Source organism: Anas platyrhynchos, chromosome 2 (genome assembly GCF_047663525.1).
Source record: "Anas platyrhynchos isolate ZD024472 breed Pekin duck chromosome 2, IASCAAS_PekinDuck_T2T, whole genome shotgun sequence".
Taxonomy (NCBI): domain Eukaryota; kingdom Metazoa; phylum Chordata; class Aves; order Anseriformes; family Anatidae; genus Anas; species Anas platyrhynchos.
This window is the reverse complement of record NC_092588.1, coordinates 97,723,025-97,748,627: the sequence shown is the minus strand read 5'-3', so window position 1 is coordinate 97,748,627 and position 25,603 is coordinate 97,723,025. Positions and strand designations below refer to the sequence as shown.

The 25,603-nt window shown below is 39.4% G+C and overlaps 1 protein-coding gene across 7 annotated transcripts in view; it reads left to right on the top strand.

The window, feature by feature from the left end:
• BMPER (BMP binding endothelial regulator) overlaps window positions 1-15,955 on the top strand; it is a 159,241-nt gene extending 143,286 nt beyond the window's left edge. For 6 of the 7 annotated variants that reach the window (XM_027451419.3, XM_027451418.3, XM_038174729.2 and 3 more), the window contains 2 exons: window positions 7,768-7,898; window positions 14,022-15,955. In XM_027451419.3, coding sequence (XP_027307220.1) covers window positions 7,768-7,898; window positions 14,022-14,203 — 313 coding nt within the window. In that variant the 3' untranslated portion in view covers window positions 14,204-15,955. The remainder of the gene's footprint in view (window positions 1-7,767; window positions 7,899-14,021) is intronic. The other variant, XM_038174733.2, reaches the window with a different exon arrangement.
• The last annotated feature ends 9,648 nt before the right edge of the window (window positions 15,956-25,603 follow it).

Sequence of the window (25,603 nt, the reverse complement as noted above, 5' to 3'; positions counted from 1 at the left end):
TTTTGGAAGGGTGCCTTGGCATGGCAGGGATGGATGTGAATATCTTGTGTAATTTTGTTTAATTGACTCTGAGTGCCAAGTCTATCTCTGGAGCAGGAACAATGGTAGGCAGTTAAATTAGGACTCTTCGGTGTGAGTGTAAAGTGACTGCTGTGCCCAAGAAACCTTAAACCACATATAGCTCTATCCGTTTTGTGGAGATGTGTGTTTTAACATTTTTTTTTTTCTGCTGGCCTCCTCATGGCAATACCATCCATGGTTGACTCAAATTTGCACAAAAATCAGGGACTGGGATGAAATTCAAACACATAGAATCATAGAATCATAGAATATCCTGAGTTGGAAGGGACCCTTAAGGATCATCAAGTCCAACTCTTGACACCGCACAGGTCTACCCAAAAGTTCAGACCATGTGACTAAGCGCACAGTCCAATCTCTTCTTAAATTCAGTCAGGCTCGGTGCAGTGACCACTTCCCTGGGGAGCCTGTTCCAGTGTGCAACTACTCTCTCTGTGAAGAACTTCCTCCTGATGTCAAGCCTAAACTTCCCCTGCTTCAGCTTAACCCCGTTCCCGCGGGTCCTGTCGCTAGTGTTAATGGAGAAAAGGTCTCCTGCCTCTCGACACCCCCTTACGAGGAAGTTGTAGACTGCGATGAGGTCTCCCCTCAGCCTCCTCTTCTCCAGGCTGAACAGGCCCAGTGCCCTCAGCCGTTCCTCGTACGTCTTCCCCTCCAGGCCTTTCACCATCTTCGTAGCCCTCCTCTGGACACTCTCCAACAGTTTCATGTCCTTTTTATACTGTGGTGCCCAGAACTGCACACAGTACTCAAGGTGAGGCCGCACCAGCGCAGAGTAGAGCGGGACAATCACCTCCCTCGACCTACTAGTGATGCCGTGCTTGATGCACCCCAGGACACGGTTGGCCCTCCTGGCTGCCAGGGCACGCTGCTGGCTCATATTGAACTTGCTGTCTACCACGACCCCCAGATCCCTCTCTTCAAGGCTGCTCTCCAGCGTCTCATCGCCCAGTCTGTACGTGCAGCCTGGGTTTCCCCGTCCCAGGTGCAGGACCCGGCACTTGCTCTTATTGAACTTCATGCGGTTGGCGATCGCCCAGCTCTCCAACCTATCCAGATCCCTCTGCAAGGCCTTTCCACCCTCATTCGAGTCCACAACTCCTCCAAGAGTGATTACATGACTACATGATTCAAATGTTGCAAACTCCTCCTCAGAAACCAACCAAAAATAACTGTGATACTCTCAAGCATTCTCAAGCCAATAATCTATTTATAGGAATGAGATTTCCCTATGGAAAGTATATTTGTAGATTTGCTCTGCAGTGCTCACAGAAGATGTGCTGTGAGTTCTTTCTCTGCTCCCAGGTTTTTAGAGTTTTTTGATCCAGATCTTACCAGAAACAATGTGATGGAGTGTTGCTAACATTGTTATAGATGCCTTTAATAGATCCGCAATTTAAGGAAATGTTACCGTTGTTCTAATGTGTAGGAAATGCATGGAGGGTGCAGGTATACTTATCTGGTCTTGGAAGAAATGCTTTATGAAAATGACTGCCTTTGCTGCATGAAACAGTCTGTCCCCCAGGCAAATACTTTGAATGAATGCTCAATTGATGTAAGGACTTTTGTATTTCTGTAGCCTCCAAAATTACCTCCCTCATGAGTTATTTGCTGCTTCTGTATTAAAATTAATAAATTCTGGAGAAAGCGAGAATGATCTCAGGGCTCTGATCTCAAGCCTCTCAGCCATAAAAAGACTCCAGCTATAAATAACAAGCTTCAATACTTCAGTAAGATTAGACATGCACATACAGACAAAATACAGTTTACAACAGGAACAGCATGAGCCTTTGCATTATATATTGGAGCATGGCTCATCTTCTCATTTTTTTACCTTGTAAAATAAGTTCTCTAGTGGGGGCCATAAGTAATGGCAACTCCTTGAAACTTTATAGGAAAAACAGCCCATAAAAACTTTATTCTAATAATGGAGCTACTGACGGAAGCCATTGGTTTTTATTTTTCCTATGAAAGAGGAAAATGGAGGTCTAATTTTGGATCAGGAAAAATGAATCCTGAGTTTTGCTGCTCAATTGTGAGTACTTCAGTGTGGTTATAGGAACCCAGCCTCACTGTTGTGTAGATTTTGGCTATTTTCATAACCGGTGCTAAAATAGGCCAACATTGTACCAAAACTCCAATGTGGCATACTGGTAAGTTCTTATGATGAGTCTGTCTCACAGGTTGGTGGGACTGGAGATTAATGCTTCTCCCTAGGCCAATGACCCTCCGGTCAATGGAATTTGTAAGCATACAGCTTATGCCCAGTATGGAGGACAAGCCCTTACATGGACTGATGTCTGAATTTTCATGTATGTAAAATGGGGATGGTGATGCACCAACTCCAAGATCTTCTGTAAAGTCTTCTGAGACCTAGTGGTGTAATGGTGAAGGGGAGGATGTTAGTGTTTTCTGTCTGCGGAAAGCCACTTCCTGAAAGTACCAGAAGGTCTGAAAAATGCCCCCATTCCTGTTGAGAAATGAGGTTTCATATGTATATAATGCAAAACGGCACAGTCCTTCCTGATATGACTGTGTTTGGATTTGTGTGCACTGCAAAGTGAAAGGAGGGACTGATGATGTTTAGGAAGTGACACTGAATATCTGCAGTTTCAGTTCCACGTGGCACAGACTGAAGCTGTGGGATTCACTGCTGATCTTTCCTCCTTTTTCACAGAACATGTAGCACAGGACTCAATTCTTTGCCCTTTGTGAGACTTGGAGACTTTCCATGGTTTAATGTGAAAAAGGGCTGTTGCTAAAGGAGCATACTCATCCAGTTCACTTTGAAGTTGTGGAAGCAGTGTGTGTATGTGTGTCTCCTTCAAGGGTGTGTCCCCCAGCTGCCGGATGCCTTCACTTTCATGGATTTCCCTCTGCAACAGTTTGTGATTATACACACCCAATTAGCACCATCTCTAACACACATCCTGCAGGCAGCACAGGCAGCATCAAAAGGAATCACAGTGAGGCACTTAGTGCCAGTGGAGGACTGAGAGGTTTGGCTGTGCTCGGGTACTTATTTGGAGCTGGGGTTCACAACTGGTGCTAAATTAGGCCAACATTGGTGCTGGGGCTCCAAATAAAGTGTTTTTGAGAAGGAGGGCTCACAGGAAGAACAGTACTTCTTCCCTAGCTGAATAGGAACAGGTTCAAAGCCTTTTATTCATTGTGTTCTTAAGTGTCCACATGTCTCTCTGCACTATACATCTTTCTCTGGGAGAACAGCATGTGAGCTGCATTATTTATCTCAAATACTATGCTGAGAAAATGACTGAATAGCAAAAGTCTGCTTTGTTCCACATGTAGGTATGTATATGCACATATTACACTGGTCATTGGTAAGGTGTCTTTTTAAAAGAGCATGTCAGCAAGAGAGTAGGGATCTGGAAAGCTGTGACTGAGTTTAAAGGATGAGTAATAGAGAGAAACAACATTTCTCACTGTCCCCTTGGACCTTCCTTGGATGGACTCTGGGGTTATTTCACTGTTACACAAGTGTGTGTGATTTGAGTAAGAGGACTTAACAATTATGTATATGCATAAATAATTATGTCAGTTTGCCTAAGATCAAAATTCCTGTCTTTTTAAGCATCATTCTGTCCTGTTCTGAAAATATGATTCTGGGAGCCATTTCCTTACATTTGGTGGTGATAAGATTTTCTCTACTATTTAAGATGTTGAAACAATAGGACACCAGCACAGACAAATATTTTTTTTAGAAATATAAATATGTCCTTAAAATAAATTTATTTTGGACCACAACATCATTGCATTTTGATATGATTCCACTATGGGCAGAATTAAGGCTGATTCAAGTATTCTGGATGTATTTCCATAGCAGGTAAAACAGCTTAATTTTATCAGTGACTTCCACTGTGGTCTTCCTGTGGGATTCTTTCTATATGACTCTAATGGTTTGATGCTTAAGTTTCTGGAATGTATTCTCACTTTTAGTTCACTTAAAGCAAATGTTTTGTTCTTGGAAAAATCACAATACCCCAGAAGGCCTAAAGTCTCCTTCAGTGGGCAGTATGGTAACTTGACAGTATGGCTTCACTGTTGATGTAACTCCAACAATTTAGTAAAAGAGTATTTTTATGTTGTTTGAACGGTCAGTTTAGAGTACAGATAAGCCCAAAGCCTCTGCATACATGCAGTTAGAGTTGCAGAATCTAACAAAGAAGTTTGAATTGTGTCAGTCACTGGAGAAGGTGAAAAAAAGCCATAGGTATACTGAAGATTTTTGAAAGGGGAATGGGTGAGGACTGCACACAAGAATAGGATTGTAAATTTATATAATGAAGCATTCCCTAATGACTCTCTAATATAACTGTAACAATAACTCTGAGAAATATAATTAAATACAAAAAGGATTCATGGTTGGAAAAAGAATTACAGAACCAGTGCCAAAGTTTGCCCATGGAACAGTGCCAACACTCCCTCAGTAGCCACCCCGTAGCAAAAGGGGGGTCCTTTCCCAGAACTGCCCTTTGACTGTCATGGTGACTTGGCACAGTTTCCCGCAGGGTGCACTGAAGGGAAGCAATGACTCTGTTGGCTATCAAACAGACCACATACTTGCTCCCTGCTAATTTGAGAAGTGATATAAAAAGACCCCTTCCTTCCTACCCAACTACCAATCCATCTAACTACAAATAATATTAATATTACTATTAATGCCTTAAACTTGCCACTAAGAAATTTTACAAGGAATAAAAAGGTTTTATTTTGATTGACTGGGCTTGGCAGTTGTGCATATAGTTTCCTTTACTATCATCTTTCATAATTATTTAAGCTTAAAAATAATTAGAAATTGTAATTCATTAATAGAACATCTGCAGTCTGATGACTGGTCCTCAGCCAAGACTAGGGAGTGAGCCAGCAGCTGTCACCAGGATAAAACACTTCAGGAAAATAAAAATTACACAAGCAATTAGGTGTGTAATGAATCAGAGTATTGTTTGTTTTGAATGTGGCATGCTACCTTCCTTAGTGAACACACATGCTGAACACCGTAGCAAATAATGCTGATCCCAGCCAAACTGCACATTTCATTCTGGAGCCTGCCTGGATGCCTACAGCCATTCTAATGCCAAGGGCTAATGGTGTAGCATCATCTAGCACATGCGTATAGCAGCTAAACTCAAACAGTGTGCTTGCCCTGCTGCCATCCTGCAGGCTGGGAACACTGCCCTCGCCTCCCTAATCCACAAAACCATGCCCGGGCTTGGTCATGAAGAGTACCATAAATGTGGTATTAATTAGAAAGACTGAGTGATTGATGGAGAGCCTTGAGATTTCCTGACCTGATGCAAGCACCTAAGTTAGCTGTCACCGCACTGACTCACTGCAGAAGGTGGCATCCCCCTCTGAGTAATGTAAGAACTGCAGTTATGCTTCAAAAGCAGAAGTACCTCAGGCTTAGGGTTTTATAAGTTCTAAGGCAGGAAGTCAGTGAACACATAACCAACCTGGCACTGGCAAGCATCCCTAAGCACCTTTGGCATTGAAAGTAAATCTTAGTGGGGAGCAGTAAAACACTACTAGCTAGCACAGAAATGATGAGATGATGGAATGGTATTTTTGATTACTGACTTTATCTGTGGAGATAGCTACAGATCTTCTTTGTGATAATAATCTGCTGCAGTAGCAAACAAGCACCTATTTCCCTGTAAAAAGAGAAATACATATTCCAAATGGCATTGGGGATATGAAGTGGTTCCTGCTATGGGCAGAACAGAATGCTAGCAGATCACAGGCACATTTTGGCCAAAGGAAACAGTGTGAACTTATTTAGTGTGTCATGTAAAAAGGTTACCCTTTGTGCTTACACAAGGTCTTTTATCAGCTAACAATGTCAAACAAGGCCAAAGACATAGTGCTGATATGTTCCTTACAGCCTATCAGCTGTTATACCCAAGCAGCAACATCTGTTACTGGAAAGGATGTAAAGGGACCCCACCACAGAACTAAAGTAAAGCTACATTGCCCCTGGAAACTAAAGTTATTTCAAATGAAAACCACTGGTCTGTAAATGTGAACATTTTATATATATTTGATCCAAAGCAATTCTGTTTATTCATATTATGTATATATTGATAAATGCAGGACAGGTAACCTTTTTACATTAGCACTTATGTTGCTTATTTGTCACATTGACTTTTTAGGTAATTTCACGATGGGGATTCACTGACAGTAAAAATAAACACTGATGGAAATGTTAAGCAGAACTGTTAGGCACAACCATATAAAAGGTCACTGAATCAGCCAGTAACTCTGACAAGGGAAAATATTCCTCTTAAAGGTGTGTTGTTGGCAGAAGGGAAAAACAAGTTTGTCCATGTTTGATTGTCCTCTAATCCTCTCACCTAGTTTTGAATAGATCTCCCAGTGACTCCAAAGCATCCTACAGGCATAAGGGCATTAGATTAATTTGCTGAGATGCTTGCTCCTTTTCCAGACACTAGCTATGGGGAAGGTTTCTGGAAAAGGAGGCCCATATCCATCTTTTTCCTAAAGACAGTTGAATTTTTGATCCACAGCAAGAGCAGTTAATATGGAGAGTTCATCTGTGACTTTAGTCCTTCTGGAGATCTTGTGCTTCTCACAAGTGTTGCCTTGATCTCTCAGGCACCCTAGAGGACCCTAGGGTGCAAGGTGCTCTTGCCCATTGACCCTCACAGTCCATGCACGGAACAGTCCCTGGAAAGCAGAAGAATGGAGGCCCTGACTGTGTCTTCCTCACACGGGCTGTGTGTCTTCCTCACACCTTGTCCCTCCCTCCACTTGGAGCAGCAGATACTTGGCAATTCTTAATTTGCATTTCTGTGTTTGCAGAAGCGTTTAAGCATTTTGCGTATGCAGAAACTGTCAACTGCAAATCTGCTGTCTCTTGCCAGTTGTATTTTAGATCTGTGCCAAATGGGCACATATTTTGGATTAGCTAACTTGAAATATAGTGGTGACAAATGCAGTAGCAGTTTTTCTTAGGGCCATGTTAGTAGCTTTGCTCCCTGACATGTTTTGTGGTGATTCCATCTCATGCAATGGAAGATGGTGCTATTAACAAGTGCCTGGGGGGTTTCCTAGCATAAGAACTGCTCAGCTATGCTGCATCAGCCTGTCTCCATTTAGTTGTGCATTTGGCAGTGTTGCTGCTGAGAAAACAGACATATAGCTGCTTTGGGGCCTTCAAAGTGGGGGGAAGCTGGAGGTGACCTGGAGAGAAGTTCTCATTCCTTGCATTGAAGGACATGTGCTCATTTCCTGCAGAAGTCACCCATTTAACACTGCTGCTTTGTTATTAATAGTATTATTACATTATAACTTTCCAGTAATGGGAAAGAAGCCTTTATCTTGTGTTGGTGCAAATCATTTTGGAGTTTGCTTCCTACCACTGTGGTCTTGGTCCTCTCTGCCTGGCATTTCTTGGTTCTTATTCTCACATCCCTGTTCCCATGTGGTTCTCTCCTTGTTGCTCTTAAGCGTTCCCTGCATTAGAACAGCACATCAAAAAAGAGACATGAAGTTACATTTGGCAGCAGAAAAGCAAATGTTTAAGTTTCTTGTTGCTTAGTTTTCTGTGGCATCAGACTCTGTGTGACTGGAGAATAAATGATTCCAAACCTTGGTGAGATAATTGCTAAATCTTTCCTTGCTTATTTGTTCCGGGGCTTTGTTCTGCAGGTCCTGTGTGACAGACATGTGCGAGTGTCCAGTTCATAAAAACTGCTATTGCGAATCATTCCTGGCCTATGCTCGAGCCTGTCAGCGAGAAGGGTTGAAAGTCCAGTGGGTACCTGAGCAGCACTGTGCAGGTAAGAATTTTGGGATGGCATCTTTGTAACCCAGTGATTAGGTTAATAGGCTCTTATCCTTTTGCTGGTGGAGGACGATCAGAAATGACCTGGCTAGAACTGGAGTTACATCATCAGTGAAGTTATGTGCTGAGGTATGGAGAGGGACCTTACCAGGAACAATTCTGAATCATCAAATACTGCAGATGTTTATTTAGTTACAAAACTTGCCACTTCTAATGTTAGCTAGCATATGTACTTTTAGCATATGTACTAGCATATGTACTTTTAGCATATGTACATTTTATGTACTTTCTGGAAGAAGTGCATGCTTTTTCCTTTCCGAGTATGTCCACGTATGATTGCAGATAATGTTTAAACTCCTTTGACCTCCTGTTAAAGCACAGCTGTATTTCCTGAGACAAAATACATATATGATTGCAGAAGGTTCAACAAGGGAAGAAGAAAGAATGTCTTTAATGGTAATATCAAAATGCAGACATGCATTAAGTCTGGCACTTGGACCAAATTCTGCATGTGATTAGGACTGCATTAATTGTAAGTAATTGTGAGTAATTGCTTCCATGAGAAGCGGTGGCCTGTGGTCATAGTCACTTGAAGTAAAATGCAATATTACAGATTAATATTTCCCCCGACGATGGTCTCATTAATTTATGACACTCTATAACGGCCTCGGTTTGCCTGGAAATGTATTCAGATTTATGTAAAGCCATTGACAGTAGTTGGAAAGAAACGAGATAAAGATACTCAGTGCTGGTCAAAGAGCTATTGCTCTGTGGTCTATTTTGGTGATTGTGTGTGGCTTAGGGTCTACTCTCTCAACTTCAATTTCCTTTTCTGTTGTAGGCACAATAGCAGGAATGGGTGAGTGACAGAGCAAATTACATTTGATTTACTGTTCCCAAAAGGCTTATTTTTTCTTATGAAGGAACAGAACAATCCAAACAGGGTGTCAGTAAGTGAAAGCACTGTTAAAGGATATGGTCTCAGCACTAATAACATATACAATTTTAATCTATCGATCCAGTAGCAGATCCATGTGGAAACTGAAATAAGCAGCCTGACTTTTTTTTTTTTGACCAAAGCTCTTCAGACCAAGACCCCACTATACAAGATGCCGTAAAATGAATAAAAACTCCAGTACTTGCCTTAAAGAGTTTATACAACTGTTGGCATATCACAAGTTCACTAATTGAGGCTTCTATTCACATTTTTTCTGTCATTTTACCAAGGGCAAGAACATTTTCTAAGGCAAAAAAAGTCCTTGAGCGAACATTATGAAGGAATTTAAACACACGTATTCCATTAAAGCTAATGAAAGAAGTTCTTAAATCCACTTGAGTTTTTTAACCTCAGTTCAGACTTCTAGAGGGGAAGGGGAAATCTTGTTAAGCAGAAAATATAGATAAACTGTATGTGGTCAAGTACCCTCAAAACACTTACTTTAGCATACAGTGTTAAATAAGTAGCACGATCTTCTATAGTGAGTTGTACGGTAAGCATTAAAGTGCATCCACTGCATCTGTAAAATGCGTCCATATGTTACCAGTGGCCTGCACCAAGATTTTATTCTTTAACTTACTTTTTTCTTCCCCAAACTCATAGTTACAATTATTGTGTCCTAATTATGGATAAAAGTTTCTGGGTATGAAACAATATATCTGTAATAAAACTTGAGCGTTCTGTGACTTTCATTTCCTGTTTGACATTTCATAGCTGGTGGGATACTTGGAAGAGCTGTGTTCTGATGGAAATGGAGTATACTTATTAGTATAGTCAGGTTTTAATTATTCTTTTGTGTGTTATAAAACCAGATCTTGTGTGGTTGCCAGCTCCTCTACCCTGACTGCTGTACACTTAACTCATTTTTATAATCTTTAGAAAGCTTGTGTTGTCTGGACAGCCAGCCAAACAGGATGCTCAGAAAGCTGAATTATATGTCCTGTTCCCTACATGCTCTTCCTCCCTCCTCAGTGCAGCATCATATCCTCCTCTAAGTCCTCTGTGAAATACTACAGCGCAAGGCTTGCTGTCCTTTGAGGCTGTCTCAGTAAAGGGAGTATCATTTAACAGGAGGGGTGAAGAGAAGAAGCTAATGAGTATGGAAAAGGGCTAGGGATGATTGGTGAGATCTGAATGGGAACTGATAGGGTTTGGAAAGGAATTCAGGTTTGCATGAGGAGTGAGACTTGTTAGGACAGACACAGGAAAAATATGATGTATTAACAAAGCAAACAAACAAAAACAGGAGCGTCAGGGAGAAGGAATGAAGAAGTAAGAGAATATGATGGAGAGGGAATAGAAGGGATAGAAATGGAAGGAAGAGGTTTTGAAAAGGAGATATAATATATATATATATACATTTTAAGCCCCAAAAAATCATAAGGAAGCAATTTTAAAAGTGTGATTAAGTAAACTGAGGATGGTGAAAGGCCTTGGGCCATAGCAATCTAACGCTGAATTTCTAAGGGCACTGAGGGAAAGATGACTCTAGGATGGCTGATGTCAGTAACTCCCTGCCATGGACATACCCACACAGAAAAAGCAGATAGGGAATATAATAGAGTGCAAAGTGCACATGGTAGCATTGATGTGCTGGCATGCTCCAACAACTTCATAAAAGCTGAACAATTTTCTCCTTTCATCCCTTTATGATCAGTCAGGCTAGACAATGATCAGTCAAACTAGAGGAAGATGAGCCTGTATCTGATTTTCACTCTTCTCTGCTGGGTCCCCTCTTCTCTGCTGTGGAATTTTCTGGCCAAAGTCACTCTTTTTACCTGCTACATCTCGGTTTTCTTTAATCTTTCTAATTCTATGTGAATATGCATCAGAAGGGGGAAGGCTACTCTGACTTCTCAGTGGAAACTTATTAAAAACTGAAAGTTTGAAAGATCAACAGAACTGTATCATGATAAGAGCAGTGCTCAGGTTTATTGCCTTCTACTTCTCTGTGTTTAAAGGACATTTTGTGAATTTCAAGCTCCACAAATGACATCTAATTTGAAAGTCCTTCAAAACACCTTGAAAGCCCAAACTATGCAACAAGAAGCTGCATGATGCACTTATGCACAAATACTAGCTCAGAAATTTCTGTGGAAGCAGATTTACCAGATATCATACTACAAGGGGAGTCTTCAGCAGTTCCATGTTAGGTACTTTGACTTTTATATTGGGGAGCAAAAATTCCTCCTAAAAAATTACAGCTATGTCTACAAAGATGGGTGCTGACAGATACAAGCCTTCTCTGTGAAAGTGCCAAACTGGCTGGAATAAGCCAGCTCTGGTCTGAAAACTGTATAGCCTTATTAGGCAGGGTTTATTAGCTCAGGCACAGTGCTGTATTTATGTGACTATATGGCTTCTGGACTGGAGCTGGCTATCGTCCTGCCAGCTCAGAAAGTGGTCTGAGGAAGCTCACATCTGTCATGCCAAACACATGTTCTAGAAGAAGAGTGGAAAAATCCTGTTGGGACTGGTAACATTGCAAAATGCAGTATTATTAGTAACTTTTGTGCTTTTTTTTGCTAGTGGACTGAGCAAGTTATTACTAACAGAACTTAGTTCTATAAGAGAGGAATTTGCCTCAAAAGATGGGTGCAAAGGCATCACTTCTGTTTTCCATGTTTACAAGGTACTGATTCATTTCAGCAGTCCCTGAGAAGCCTACTGCAGAATGCCTTTATTTTTATTTTTTAAACTGTTGATGACGTGGAATGTTCTGGATCAATCACACCACATGTTAACAACTGAAGCACTCAACAATAAAAACCATCCGGGGAACTTTAACAGCAACTATTGTATTTTTCTGATTTTTCCCTTGGCAGTAAGTTAATAACCCCATTATGGACTGACTACAGCAGAAATTAGAGACGTCATGTCTTCTCCATGGGATCATCTCAAGGAGAAGGAAGTATCTGGACATGCAAGAGGGCATCTATCCTTATGTGGTAGAGTAGAGCTGGGGAGAACTTATGGGTACCACAGCTGTTGAAGGCAGCCTGTAATATATTCTCTTTTACTCTGGGGCAGACATGAGGAAGTGGAAAGGAAACCTTGAGCCAACTTTCCTCAAAACCAACAGCTAAGGCACCAAAAAGAGCTCAGGTGGAATAAATAGGCTGGCTATTACTGCCATAAAGCTTTGTGGAATTAAGCCTATACAGGCTAAAATCTTAAGGTCACGGCCTCTTTAAGACAACTCATGTTGTGCTTTGAGCATCTCAGTCTACTTTTATAGACAATTAATACGTTTGCAACATATATTAATATGTTTGGAAGCTCCTGGAAACTCTGCACATTTTTCTTTCCACTCTAGGGATTTGATCTCTATTCTTAACACATTGTGTAAGTGTAATTTGTAGTGAATCTAGTGTATTACTGTATGCATAATATTGCTTGCATGTTTTTTCCACCTTCTGAAATTCCTATTTCCCGTTTAAATTTCATTTAAATTCTTCCTTTTGTTTATTCTCTTCTTCAATGTGCACAGAAGTTATGCAGAGGAAGATAGAAATCTAAAGCTTGAAAAAAAGTCCCCAAAGGCAGAATAAGCCTATCATCTCAAACATTCCTAAAAGATAATTTTCCCAACTTATTCTAAAATGATGTTCAATAAGAGATGTCTCACAGAGCTCTTAAGTAGCTTTTTCTAGTGCTTTTTCCTGCTTAGAGCTAGAAAACTTTATTTTCTAATATCTACCTTATATCTAATATCTTTCTAATATTTATATGTTGATTCTCTGTAACTCCAAGGTTGTTTTCTGCTGTACTAGCCATCTTTTTGTTTGCACATTTAATACCTGTGTCCTGAGAACTTTCCAGAATTCCTTCCTTCTTCAGTGCTGTTTTTACATTTGCATAGATGCTATAAAATGTGTAAGAAGTAAAACTTGCAAGAAGCTGATGCTGTTTTGAAGATCACTTTGTTACTGCAGAAGAACCCCTTAAATTTATGATGCCTTAGCACTAAGACTTCCATCTTTCCTGTAACTCTCTTAGAGACTTTAGTGCTTTAATCAGTTTATTTCTGCACATATTCTCTTTATGAATAATAGCAACACTGTAGTGACACTCTGAGGCTAGTCCACACAACAAAACAGTACTTTCTGTCCAGAGCAGTACTCTTCTTTAACAAAATCTGCACTTTCAATCTCTCCCAAAATGGAAGAAACCTTTTATAATTCAGCCACCTCTCTGTAAATAGCAAGAGATGTTTCTGGATGCTTGAGAGTCTGTTACCATCTGTAAACTATTTTATCAGTTGTTTTTGCCATCAGCACAGCTGTTAGAAAGAGTAACAGGCTCTTATTTGCTATTGAACCATGGATTATTCTCCATACTAAAAAGGCAGGATATAAAATGTTAAGAGTTTAAATATTGATCTGGTGGCCTTATAGTGCTTTTAGCTGAGCCTGCAGTAGTCTTTATGTTGGAAACCCATTGAACTGCCAACTACATAAATCATTGAATAGATACTGGAATCATTAGGTACGAGAATCCTCATTCTCAGTGATCCCTTGATAAAATAGCACAAAAGATAGAAATCATTGATTTTTTTATTTTATTTTTTTATAAAAGAAATGGTGCTGCTGAATTAACAACATAGTTTTGGTTTGCTACAATATGCAATATTGAAAGTATAATCTTAGAAATAGAAAGCCTGTTGTGGTGAATGACTGTCTTTTTCTGTAATAGTGGAATTGGTAATAACTGTCCATGTAAATGTTTCAGGAATTTTTGATAAAAGACAGTATAACAAGTAAGTAAAAAATGCTAGTCATTGAATACAAGACACAGATCTGCTTCTAGACAGAAACTTTGCCAAAGGTTTATAGACTGTCAGTTTTGTTAAAAATCTCAAGATGTTCAAGACTGCTAAGAACTTGATACCTTTTTGATTAGGAATGTTGCTACCTTTACATTTGTCATGTAAAGTCATGTTGCATTTCATGCAGTGGAATCTCTTTACAATTAGCTTTTTCTTCTAGATGATCATAATACCAAAATGTACCTTTTGATATTTGCAGTAAAAAGCAGGCAACAAGATATGTAAATTTTCTTGTGTGTCCTTACCTGGCTTTGTGTAACACTCAACTTCTGTTCCTTTTGATTGTCTTTCAGCAACCCAGTGTAAACACGGTGCAGTTTATGATACCTGTGGTCCGGGATGTGTCAAAACATGTGACAACTGGAATGAGATTGGACCATGCAACAAGCCCTGCGTTGCAGGGTGCCACTGTCCAGCAAATCTAGTTCTTCACAAAGGAAGATGCATCAAGCCAGTCCTATGCCCGCAGCGATGACATTTGTTCTCTCTCAGCGGACACTAACGTGGGCGTCACTGACCCCCCTGATGCTCACAGCCAGTGAAGGACTACAGCTGTTTGTGTGCAGATTCTGCAATGTACACATCTACTCACAGAGTGTAAATATGGTCCTGTGTGTGTATTTATGTGTGCTTAGGTATACACACATGGCACCAACAAAGATAAATAAATGTATACTGTGTGTATGTAGATACACATATCTATACACAAGTGCCCTAAACATAATTACAACCCATATATTTATATATATGTACACACACAAATATACATCATTTCTATATATCATAGAAGGATGAAATATTATATGTATATTTTTTGCTATAAAGTTTATGTATTATTATTTCTAAAACCCTAATCTGTAAGTCATTGTATAAATAAACCAGGTGTTTTTAATATAATATAGTGGCATGAAAAGATTGGTTGACTTTACCATTGCATGAGTTTGTTGTTTCCAAGGAAACTTTCCTAGGGCCACAGCATTGCCAGACTGGATTAGTTTCAACACAGAACCTGGATTTACAGTTGTACAGGAAACACATTTCTCTGGGGATGGAGGATTTATCTAGGAATATTTCATGCGTACCTTAGAGCTGCATAGTGATTGGTGACAGTGCTTAATCACACAGAGAAAGCTAAGGATCGGCTCTTATGCTTTACTGAAATAACTGTGCAAAAGGATTTCCAAAGCTGATTGGCCAAGTGCCAGCAGAGAGAGATTTCTTTCTGGAACACCACCAAGGGTCAAGGGCCAGATTTTCAAAAGTGTTCAACACCCAGCAGCCTGCTTTGAAAATTTGACCACTTCCCATTTCATATCCTAATACCCCATCTATGTTGTTGTGCTTGGCAGTAGCTGTGAATACACAATAAGGAGCTTGAAGAAAATATTCATGCATGTTTTAGCCCCTTTAGCATGTTCTAAATTGCTGTGTTTGTTTCGTATTCCACCGTGAATTGGAGTTTTTGATTTCAGTGTGCCTTAAAACATGAAATAATGCTGGGTTTAGTAACTCATTTATTCTATCAGCATGGTTAAGAAAAAAGACAAATTCACCCTTTCAAAAAAAAACATTAGAGAATGTCAGATGCTAATTGGAGAACTGCAATTTATTTCCTTACTGGTCTTTTGCTTGAGGTTTATGAACATACGGGCTCTGTGAAGTTTGCATGACTTTTGAAGTCTCCCAGGGGAGCAGCAGTAATATGGGATTTCATTAGAAACTGTTAAAAGAGCCATGCAACTTTCTCAAGCCTGAAGAGGGGGGGATAGGGGGTGGGGTGGGGAGGAGAGCAATTTTTCTTCTACTGGAAAACCTCTTGTAGAGCCTGATGGAATGTTCTCTTGAGATGATAGAAATCTTCGGACATCTGACTGAGGTTTATAATGAAGTAATATCCTCCCACACAGCTACTTTGATTATGCCTTACATTGAAATTGCACATTGTGATGCTTTGAACAATTTTCCCCTTTAATTCTTCGCCCTCCAGGAAGCTTTGCAGGGTCTGAGTTTGCAGTGAGTGTGTGGGTACAACACATTTTGGGTTATACAGCCTGTCTGAGATCCTGTCTTGGAGGAAGATGCTGAGTGAGCATGGGTACCATAGACACCACGCTGTTTAAAATGCTGTACCACCACAGTGTTAAAAAGAGCTGGGCAAATAATGCCAGGAGCATTCCACAGATGTTTGTCCAAATCTTGAATAAACTCAGCTTGCTCTTTTTATGTCCCTTTTGTGTTCGTTTTCTTGGAACAATCAAATAATTCAGTTTTACTGGCAGAGTGGGTTTCAAAGCCACATACTCAAGTGCGCTGGGAAGCAGAATTGCAAATGTGCAGATTCTGTCAGAGCAGGAAACTGAGAGGGTTTTATGCGGCTCATGTGATAATTGAATAGCGAAGCTAAAGTTGAAAACAATTGCAATTGGTCCATGGAGTTAAAACATGGAATAGCAGTCATTAAAATAATCTAAAGCATCAGTTATACCACAGCATACGGCATTTGAACAACAGTTATACCACAGATACGGCATTTAAACTATTAAAAAGGTTGTTTGCCCAGCTCTAGGTTAGGATAGATTTTCACTACTGATTGATTTTCATTACTTACTGTGTTTCCAAAACAAAATAAATAAATAAAACAAAATAAATAAATAAATAAATAGATAGATAGATAAATAAATAAATAAATAAATAAGTGAATTGCATAGATGAACAGTGTATAGAGGTGTCCTTCCCTTTTCTTCTCCTGTTAGATGAAAGTAAGTGAAAGGTGAAGGGAGAGCCCTCCAGCTCTCTCAGGCCACTGATTGCATTCAAGCAATGCTTAATTGCTGCCAGGTGAAGAGGTGACACAGACTGTCTGTAGGATGAGTTCTTTATTTTTTAAGTCCTAAAATGGTTCAGTTTGAAACCTGACCTACAGGTCACTGCAAAATGACTCATTCCTCAGTATAGCTTTTCTACATCTGCCTAATTAAGGGCAGCCCCCTGCTTTAGTGATGTGGACTGAGGAATAAAGTGGTTTTACCTCTAAGCTGTCTGATTGCGCCCTAGAGCTGTGCTGTAGAGATTTTTCCTCCAAATGCCGCAGTTATCGAGGCCATGGTGGAGCTATCATCTGCCCAGTTCTTGTGTATAATCTAAAGTAAAGGAGGTCTGCTTTTCTAGAGACTACCCTCACATTTCAACTTTGCATGGGCTTTATATCCTTATCTGTGGCTACCCTGTGCTATTCATTGTATGGTTACAACTGAGCTATTCAGACCATATCAGTTCCAGTTAGGGTTGTCTCACTCCACTCTCCTGTTTGCCCTTTTTCCAGACTATTCAAAAGTCGAAAGTCTGGCCCAATAACATCAATAACAACATTACCATCAGCCTCAGAGAGTTTGGTTTACAGCACATCTTCCTTCTTAGTGCAGCATTCTTTCTAATTCTGCTGTCTTGGCTCATGAAATATTACCCCAGGATGCTAGAGCTGGAAACTTCCTGTGTACAACTGGAGATTTATTTCTGACAAAATTCACTGATAATCCAATTTTAGTATGCTATGGCAATAATGTGGTAAATATGTGATTAAATGTGCTTTTTAATAATATGATGTGGTGTATTTACCATACAAAACCGCTTGTTTTTGTCTTGCTTGTACTTATGTCAATCTGTGCACATAACTTTTTGCCAATTCATTAAGGTGAAATATATTTGAAGGAGCAGATGTTCCAACCAAAGAGGGATCAAAAGGAAAGTCTGAGTCACAGTGTTGCAATCCAGTGGATGGACTCAAGGAAAGACTTGGATCAATAGCTTTGCTGTTAACCTGCTGTGCATAAGCAGGGTTGCATAACCCTGGCAAGTCATTTAATACTCTGTACTTCAGTGGGGAAATGAAGCATTTATGTTTATGCATCTTTTTTTACATTTGTAGATTGAAACTGTTCTGAAATGCTAAACCTCACTGGAGGGAATGTCAGCTGGTATTTTACCAATCTACCCAGGTCTGCTTTGGATCAGGTTGTCCATATCTCCCATATCACTGTCACTTCGAAGTCAGCTTTCAGTTGGCATACATGGAGGTAGAATACATTTACTTCCCCCCTCATTTACTTTCAACTGAGTCTATTTTTATCATATACGTTGAAGTTTATAAACCATGAAGTCAAACCACAGCCAAGCAGAGCAATTTAAGGTGTAGCCCAAGACCCTGTAGGTACTCCTACATCTTCCAAGAACACCGTTCTTCCATGGAGTTAGTTATGCACTTGTAGCAAACAAAGAAGATTCCTATATCCTACCCAAACGTGAACCTATCCTTAAATCACATAAATAGATTCTGGTAGATGACCTAAAGAAATAAGTTCTCATTGGGAGCTTCTCTGCTTTCTTTGAACATAGGATTCAAATACGGTGTGGCACTGCTTAGCTTCTTACTGACAGAAGCTGACATTTGCAAAGTATGGGCTGATTCTGATCAACAGCCAAGAGTTACATTTTTTTTCCCCTTCATTAACAGTGGACAAGGTAACACCAGAGATAAGGGATATAAGAATAATAGTCCATGTATTTGTAGATGGACAGGGTGGAGAAGAAGATGCAGACAATTCAGCACTGAAGTAATGAGATGTTTCAGGAATTCCAGGAACAGTCCCAACTAAGGGGGCATAATGCTTAGATTTCAGTACAAGAACTTTATTAAACAATAACTTTATTCATTATTTATTTATTATTTATTTGTTATTTATTTATTAAACAAGAACTTTATGCTATATGTGCTCATCAAATACTTGCACTGCTATCCCTGATGTTTACCATTTTAGTAACCCCTCTGGTGAGAGAGACATTTCCACCTCGTTACAGAAACCTTTGCAGAACCACTGCTGAGTTTAAGAACAAAAGCCTAACTGCACTGCCGTGAATTCTTTACAGAAGAAAGAATTACAGAATTCTTTCTCTCCCTATGTAGAGATTGTCACACATATTACTGTTTCTAGTTCAATCATCACTATGATACCTGAGCACCAAGCAGAGATTGTAACAACAGAACAAGGTTCTCCTATGAAGGCAAAGTAACTCGATTCCTGAAAAGGCCAGGCGCTGTGCTTTGCTTGAATGAAGATGGTATGAATGAAGATGGTATGAATATGGTTCAATAATCTGAGGGCATAAACAGGCAGGATGGCAGAATAAGATTAGAGGCAAATATAAAGGAAAAAGCAGTAATAGGATTTTTTTTAATTTTTATTTATTTTTATTTTTTAATGTGGATATTTTCTCTCTATATGGAAAGAACCAAACTGTGAATGTGTTCCCTGACAAAGGCAAAATATGTCCACGCTCCCCGAGCAAAAACAAAACTAAAAAGCCAAACCAACCTTGATGGAATCACATGTTGAGATCTGAACAGAACAGATACATTTGTGCAGGTATATAAAACCATAATTAAAATAAAATTATGAGCTTCTATTCCAACTTTTACTCACAACCCCTAAATCACAGTAGAAAAAGTCACCTCAGTTAAGGAAAGGGATTTTATTTCCTGGGCTGAGAGCAGGCAAACATCTGCAGAATATGGTTCTCTTGCTTCCATGAGCATAACAAATGTGTTTTGGTTTCCTCTTTGACATGTACTTTAGTGAGCACACAGCTATTCCCCAGTCTACAACAGTCAGAACAAAGGCTACAAATGCACTTTTATAACTAGTCTTGCTCCTGGCTTTAAGATAGAATTGCAAGTTCTATTCAATATTAAGAGGGCACGACTTTTCTTTTTGACAATAATGTTTTTGCTAGGCAGCAATGCTGCCCAGCATCAAGCGGTATTTTAGAAAATCTAACCAATGTTAAAAACAAAATGTGACATTTGCTATCTGCATGACTTTACCCTTTTCACTGCAAATTATGAGTTATATTAGACCTGCATATAGGAAGAAGTTGGATTTAATGGAGTTTGTGCACATGGGATGCAGTGGGTAGCACTGTCTAATTACCATTGCCTTTGATAGTGGTATGCATTTCCCCATGTGATACTTGTACCTGGGCATCAGTCTAATTTGGTTTTGCACATGAATGTGAAATGATGGAAATGGAGTAATTTCCTTCCCACACAGACCCACATTTTTTTCTTATCCACTGCTTCAAAGTGTGCTTCAGAGAGTGGTATGTGAGCCTCATAATGGACAGCTAAGTAACCACCTGTACTGTACGTAGCAGTAATTTAGCCTTATACTCTGGCAGTAAGTGGTTGGTACTCTAATGACCCAGTCTTTCAAAGCACTTAACTATGTGCTCAAACTTTGAATAACCACATTTGTTTCAACGGGGCAACATGCACGCTGACTTCTAACCACATGCTTAAATGGTTTGCTGGGTCAGGGCCAGAGAGTTCAGCATCTGGCAGGATAAAATCTTAAACCTTGTAGCATGATATTTCATATTTCTTCATTGTTTCTATATATAGATCTGTTTTATGTTCATGCTGATATCTACTCTTAGAACATCATAGAAGTTGGTGCTTTTTGGAGACTTTTTTATTGAGACTTTAGAAAATTGAAGGGTTTTTTCTTTTTTTTCCATTTTTTTTCCTACTGATTTCTGATGTCAATGCATAATTTCTTATGTTCTAATTTCCTATCCCATTTATTTCTTACTTTTGTTAAAAGAAAGAGAGATACCAGAATTTATTTCTTTTTCATTTTGCACAGCTGAAAGGAGGGAACAATTTCAGTGAGTTAACTCTTGCTAGCTATACTAGTTTTAAACTGGCTGAGATCATACTATCACCACCCTAGTTTTATTATTGTGGAAGTAATCCACAATCCTGGTGTGGCTGCTTTCAATTATTACATTTCTAATTGCTTCTAATTTCTTCTAGTTCATTATCAATCTTGGATAGTACTGTGTTTGAGCAAAATCATCCATGTCCCAAATCAATATAAATATTTTGCTGCAAGAGCTCTTACTTTTGTAGATTATGATAAATAGTACTAAAAAATGATATAGGAAGAGTGAATATAGAAACTGTTGAAAAAAAGAGGATTTGGAATTTATTATTATTTTTTTTTAATTTCATTCAAGTATTTGTCTTCCTTAATGAGTGTCAAGTGGCTTTCAAAACCTATAGAAAACAATTGCCTGTTTTCTACAGGATATGAATCAAAACTCAGAAGCAGGTATGTACTACTGCAGTTTTACAGCTAAGATTTCATAATGCCTTGAACTGGGAGAAATAAATGAGTAGCATTTGGAAGAAATTTCTTCTCCCATCTTAGATATCTTTGTTGTACAGTCCTGAGTTTCTTCATACTGATATGCATCAACAATGACTCTTGAGGAACCCATAGAATAATACTTCTATCAAAAGAGAAGGTTTTTTTGTTTGTTTATTTTTATTGGGGGTGGATGGTGTTGTTCATTGGGGTAGGATTTATTTGTTTATTTTTAATTACTTATTTTTCGTTTTGTTTTTGACCTCTTGTTCATTATAATTAACTGTTACCCTGCAAATGATCAAGGGAGAAGAAGCTGCAGGGAAAACTAGTGTGTTTCACATTATATTAGTTGCTTGAAGCCATTAATATTTGGATGGGTTACTTGAAATACTTTATATGCAATTTGTGGAGAATGTTCTGTGATGTCAAGAGCATCACTGAAGAATATTTACATTCTAATATTTAGAATTGCTTTGCTTACTCATGCTAAATTTTTAAAGGTTTCACATGGAACTAAAAAATCTATTTAAGATTTTACTAAATTTCTGAGTTTGGTACGTCTCAGTTTATACCTCTTGAAATTAAAATTATTAGATAGTTTAATGTATCTTCCAGAACTGTAAAACAGCAACTTTGAGATGGCTTTTTTTGAGTGTCTATACGCTCCTTGCTAGAATATTGTACTAATATAATTTTGTAAGAGTAGGATTGTGATGAATATGTTTGCAAAGACTTTATTTCCTTATAAACTTAATCTTTATTATCTTTAGGCAGATAAAAACTGATGCCTGATAATTTCATAGCCATCAGTGAGAACAGCTGTCCTGATTTGCAAGGTCTTACTCAGAAAAACAACAGCATCCATATAGTGACTGATACTGCGTTCTCCAAGACCTGATCTTAAGTACTGTAATTTCCTGAGAGGGGAGGGAAGAGTGAAGAGTTATGTAGAGAGTTTGTCTGCAATTCCTCCTGTGATTTGGGAACTAGTAATTTGGGACCATTTGCTCTAGTGATGACTGGCTTATGTGATGTCACTCAGCCAAGTTCCTTTACTGCTACTTGCCTCAGTTTCCCCTCTGGTGGAACAGAAATGATAATGGCTTACGAAATCACTGTGACTTTAGGAGCAATGAATTTCTTAGAAATACACTGATCCATACTTGAGCAAGGCTTCTGTTGATGTTCATTGGTCTACAGATCAGTCCTCACAGTAGTGAAGTACTTTATTTCTTACAAAGAGGAGCCTGCCCTACTTTAGAATGAGTAAGTAACGTGTGAACCCAATAGGTCAGGGCTGAGAACAGGCCTGGATGAGGGCTGAATGAAAAGATGACCTTCTTTGGATTTCTCTCTTCTCTCTCCTGGATTGAGATGGGGAGAGCATAGAAGGTAAGAGATTTAGGAGCTTGCTTGATTTTAAATTATAGGACTACTGGTGTTGTGTGTTTCATAGTTGCTGGACTTCCTGCTTAGTTTGTACTAAGTATATTGATGTAAAGGACAGGAAAGAAGCAGAATTTGCTCTAGCAGGGCACTTCTGAGAGTTAGGCTTCTCCAACTCTGCTTTGTTTGGTCAGCCTTTGCCTTGCACATCATGGTTGCAATCTTTCCTTTCCTGCTCTTGTGCAAATCATTCTGAATGCAATGGCTTCTAACACTCCTTCCTTCCTGCTCAAAGAGAACATCTGCTAAAAAGCCAAACACAGAAGCTGAGGGGAAAAAAATATGTAGTGGCTGTTTTTCATTTAAATGTTCTCCAGGTTTATTTACTCCTTTCAGGCTTTTCACTCAGTTCAGTCTAATAATTTGGGTACTTTTCTCCATTGCCTACAGTTCACTGTCGAAAGAGTTGTGATGGCCAGAAGTATTAGTGATAACTGATCTGATAATTAAACAATATTGAAAAGCTAATATTGCCCATTTAGGATTTTGAACTGATGTGTAGCTTTTTGTTTTTGTCATTGAGTCCTGCAGTCACTGTATTTGCCCTTGAAAGACAATGCTTTGTGTTTGGCTGCATTCATCCTGTGTTATTTAGTACATCTGGATTTCAGGCTCAACACAGATATTTTCCTGACTCCTTCCACTGTGCTGTTTTAGGATATGGTGTTTATTACAAAATACAGTTGTTAACTGTAATACAGTTCCTCTCCCAAGAGAAACTTGTGTTCTATCTGTAACTGTAGATAGGTAATACAATTGGAGAACCATATAAATACAGTTTAAACATGATGGAGCTGCCATAATTTTTTTATAGTAGACAGCATTTCAATAATTTTAATTTGATTAAGAAGCTGGAAAAAGATTAGCAGTTTTAGTTGCTATTTTCTGAATGTACAGCAGATGGTGCTTAACAAATATGTTTTAAAGCCAGTGTATGAAAACAGCCGAGACCAGCAATCTGAATTTTAATCATGCTTCCTGGTCTTTTTAATTGAAAAAGCAGCAATTTTAATGGAAAGCCCCCAACAGGATTGACTTACTACCATATACACAACATGCACAATGTTTGAAGAATGGGAATAAAACAACAGTTCTTCCAAAAGAGCCTCTAGTGTGCTACAAGGAACTATACATTTGGAAAGGAATTAGGCAATGGCAGGATTGTTTCTCTCTTGATTGTTGCTCTTTCCCTCCAGGCTCATCAAGGCTTACTTAACTAATGGGAAAGCTCCAAACTCCCAAGTACTACTTGCCACATGGACAAAAGAAGAAAAAGTGAAGAAAATCCTGTGATGGGACCCAGCCTGATGCTCCTGAATTCTTACTGGAGGAGTATTCATACACCTGCCAGTGAAATTTGTTTTGTTTTGTTTTTGTCTCTGCTGGCACCTGTGCTGTGGCTGTGGGCAATCCTTTCCAAGTGTGGGTGGCACCTGTCTCATGACTAACCCAGAACTTGCGTCATTGTTTCTCCTCTTGGTATCTCATCAGCAAGATAAGCAAGGTGCTGCAACTCCAAGGTGCTATTTATGTTCTGCAGTGTCAAACCCTCAAGATGTATCTCTAATAAGGCAGCTGTCATTACATATAAGCATAAGCTACCTTGAGCCAAGAGAATAATATGACAGCTTGCAATGAGTTAGGGTGCTAAAGAGAATTTACTGACATGCTTAGGAAGTTTTAACTAAGGTTTACTCTTTTTGAAGCCTTCAAAAAGTTCAATTTCTTCTTACAAAAAAATGCATTTTTCTGTTTCTGATGAAAAGGCTCACAATGGAGATGGAAAATGGCTGTGCACAAATGCTGATAATGTACAAAGAGTAGAAATACAAACATTTACATCAGTCATTACTAGTTAGTTGTGTATCAATCCCAACATTGTCTGATCTCTTTTTAACCTGAAGGGCACTTAGTCAGCTTACAGCAGACTGTGAACTGCAGAATGGCCATATAAAACTCATTAAGAAGACCTTTTAAGCCCACATTATTGGCCTAAAATCTCTGGATTTGCACTGATGTGAAAGAGTGGAATGTCTTTAGATGCTCTACTTGGCTGCAAAATAGCTGGTCGTACTATAGAGCTGCCACAAATTCAGGGTCAAAACTTGTCTCAGTGCTAATAGGGAATAAACTGGCTTTTTCTGAAAGCCCCAGGAGCAGAGAGGATGGGGTACCCATACATCTTAAGGTCATCTGTCCTCATCCTTGCCTGTGGCAGTTATAAAGGCAAGCCAGCCCGATGCAGCTGCAGGCCTAGTGCTGGTGCTAAGACTCCTTTAAGGAGCTGAACATATGAATTGGATGCTTTTCCACCACATCTGCATGGGGATGCACACGATGACCTGCCAGTTGGACTTGGATGCAGGAGTCTCACATCTGCAGTAGATTTACTAGGATTCAAAAACTGAGTGATTTGAAATACGGGCCTGATCAGATTAACTTTGAAAACACACGGTGCCATGAGATGTTATGAATCATATCTACTAGCCCAGATAGGGGAAAAAAAAACATCAGCTTTGCTGATTAAGCAAAGCCAGAGTTCAGGTTTGAGAGCAAAGGTGACTGGACCATTAATGATTCAGAGCCCCTGAGATGCAAGTGGAAAGCCTGCCACCAATTCAGCAAAGAGGCTGAGAATCCACTAGGACCATACAAGTGCAAGCTGTGCAAAGGGGCCCTTGTTTCTTGCTCTGGAGCTGAAGAGGGATTGCTGCTGCTAGCATCTCCGTGGCATATGACGGCATGATTGTTCACAGGCAGTGGGGAAATGATGTGGATTTATCTGAGATGTAGCCAAACAGAAATGGCAAAATTCTCTCTGAAACCACTGTAAAAACAGACAATTAAAGGAGCCTCTGTTCAATGATCCTAAGGACAGTTTTAGGAGTAAGCAGTTACAGCCAAGGTTGTTTGGAGCCTGTGTGTGAGCGAGTGTTAGTTTAACCACCATCTGCAGCTGCTGGCCCACTTTCTCCCTTTGTTTAACTTCCTATTCTCCACAGGCTGCTGCAAGCAGACCACAGCGCTGCTGAGGCAGTAATCAATACTCCTCTAATTTCAACGCACTTGACACTGAGAAAGCAGAGTTTGATCTTGAACTTGTTGAAACAATCTGGGGCAACAGACTGGCTTGAGTTGCAGATCCATTATGATCATAAAGCAGTAAGAAAAAGATTCATTCACCATTTTAATGGTGAAGGTTATTTCTCCTTTCCCCCTAAAAT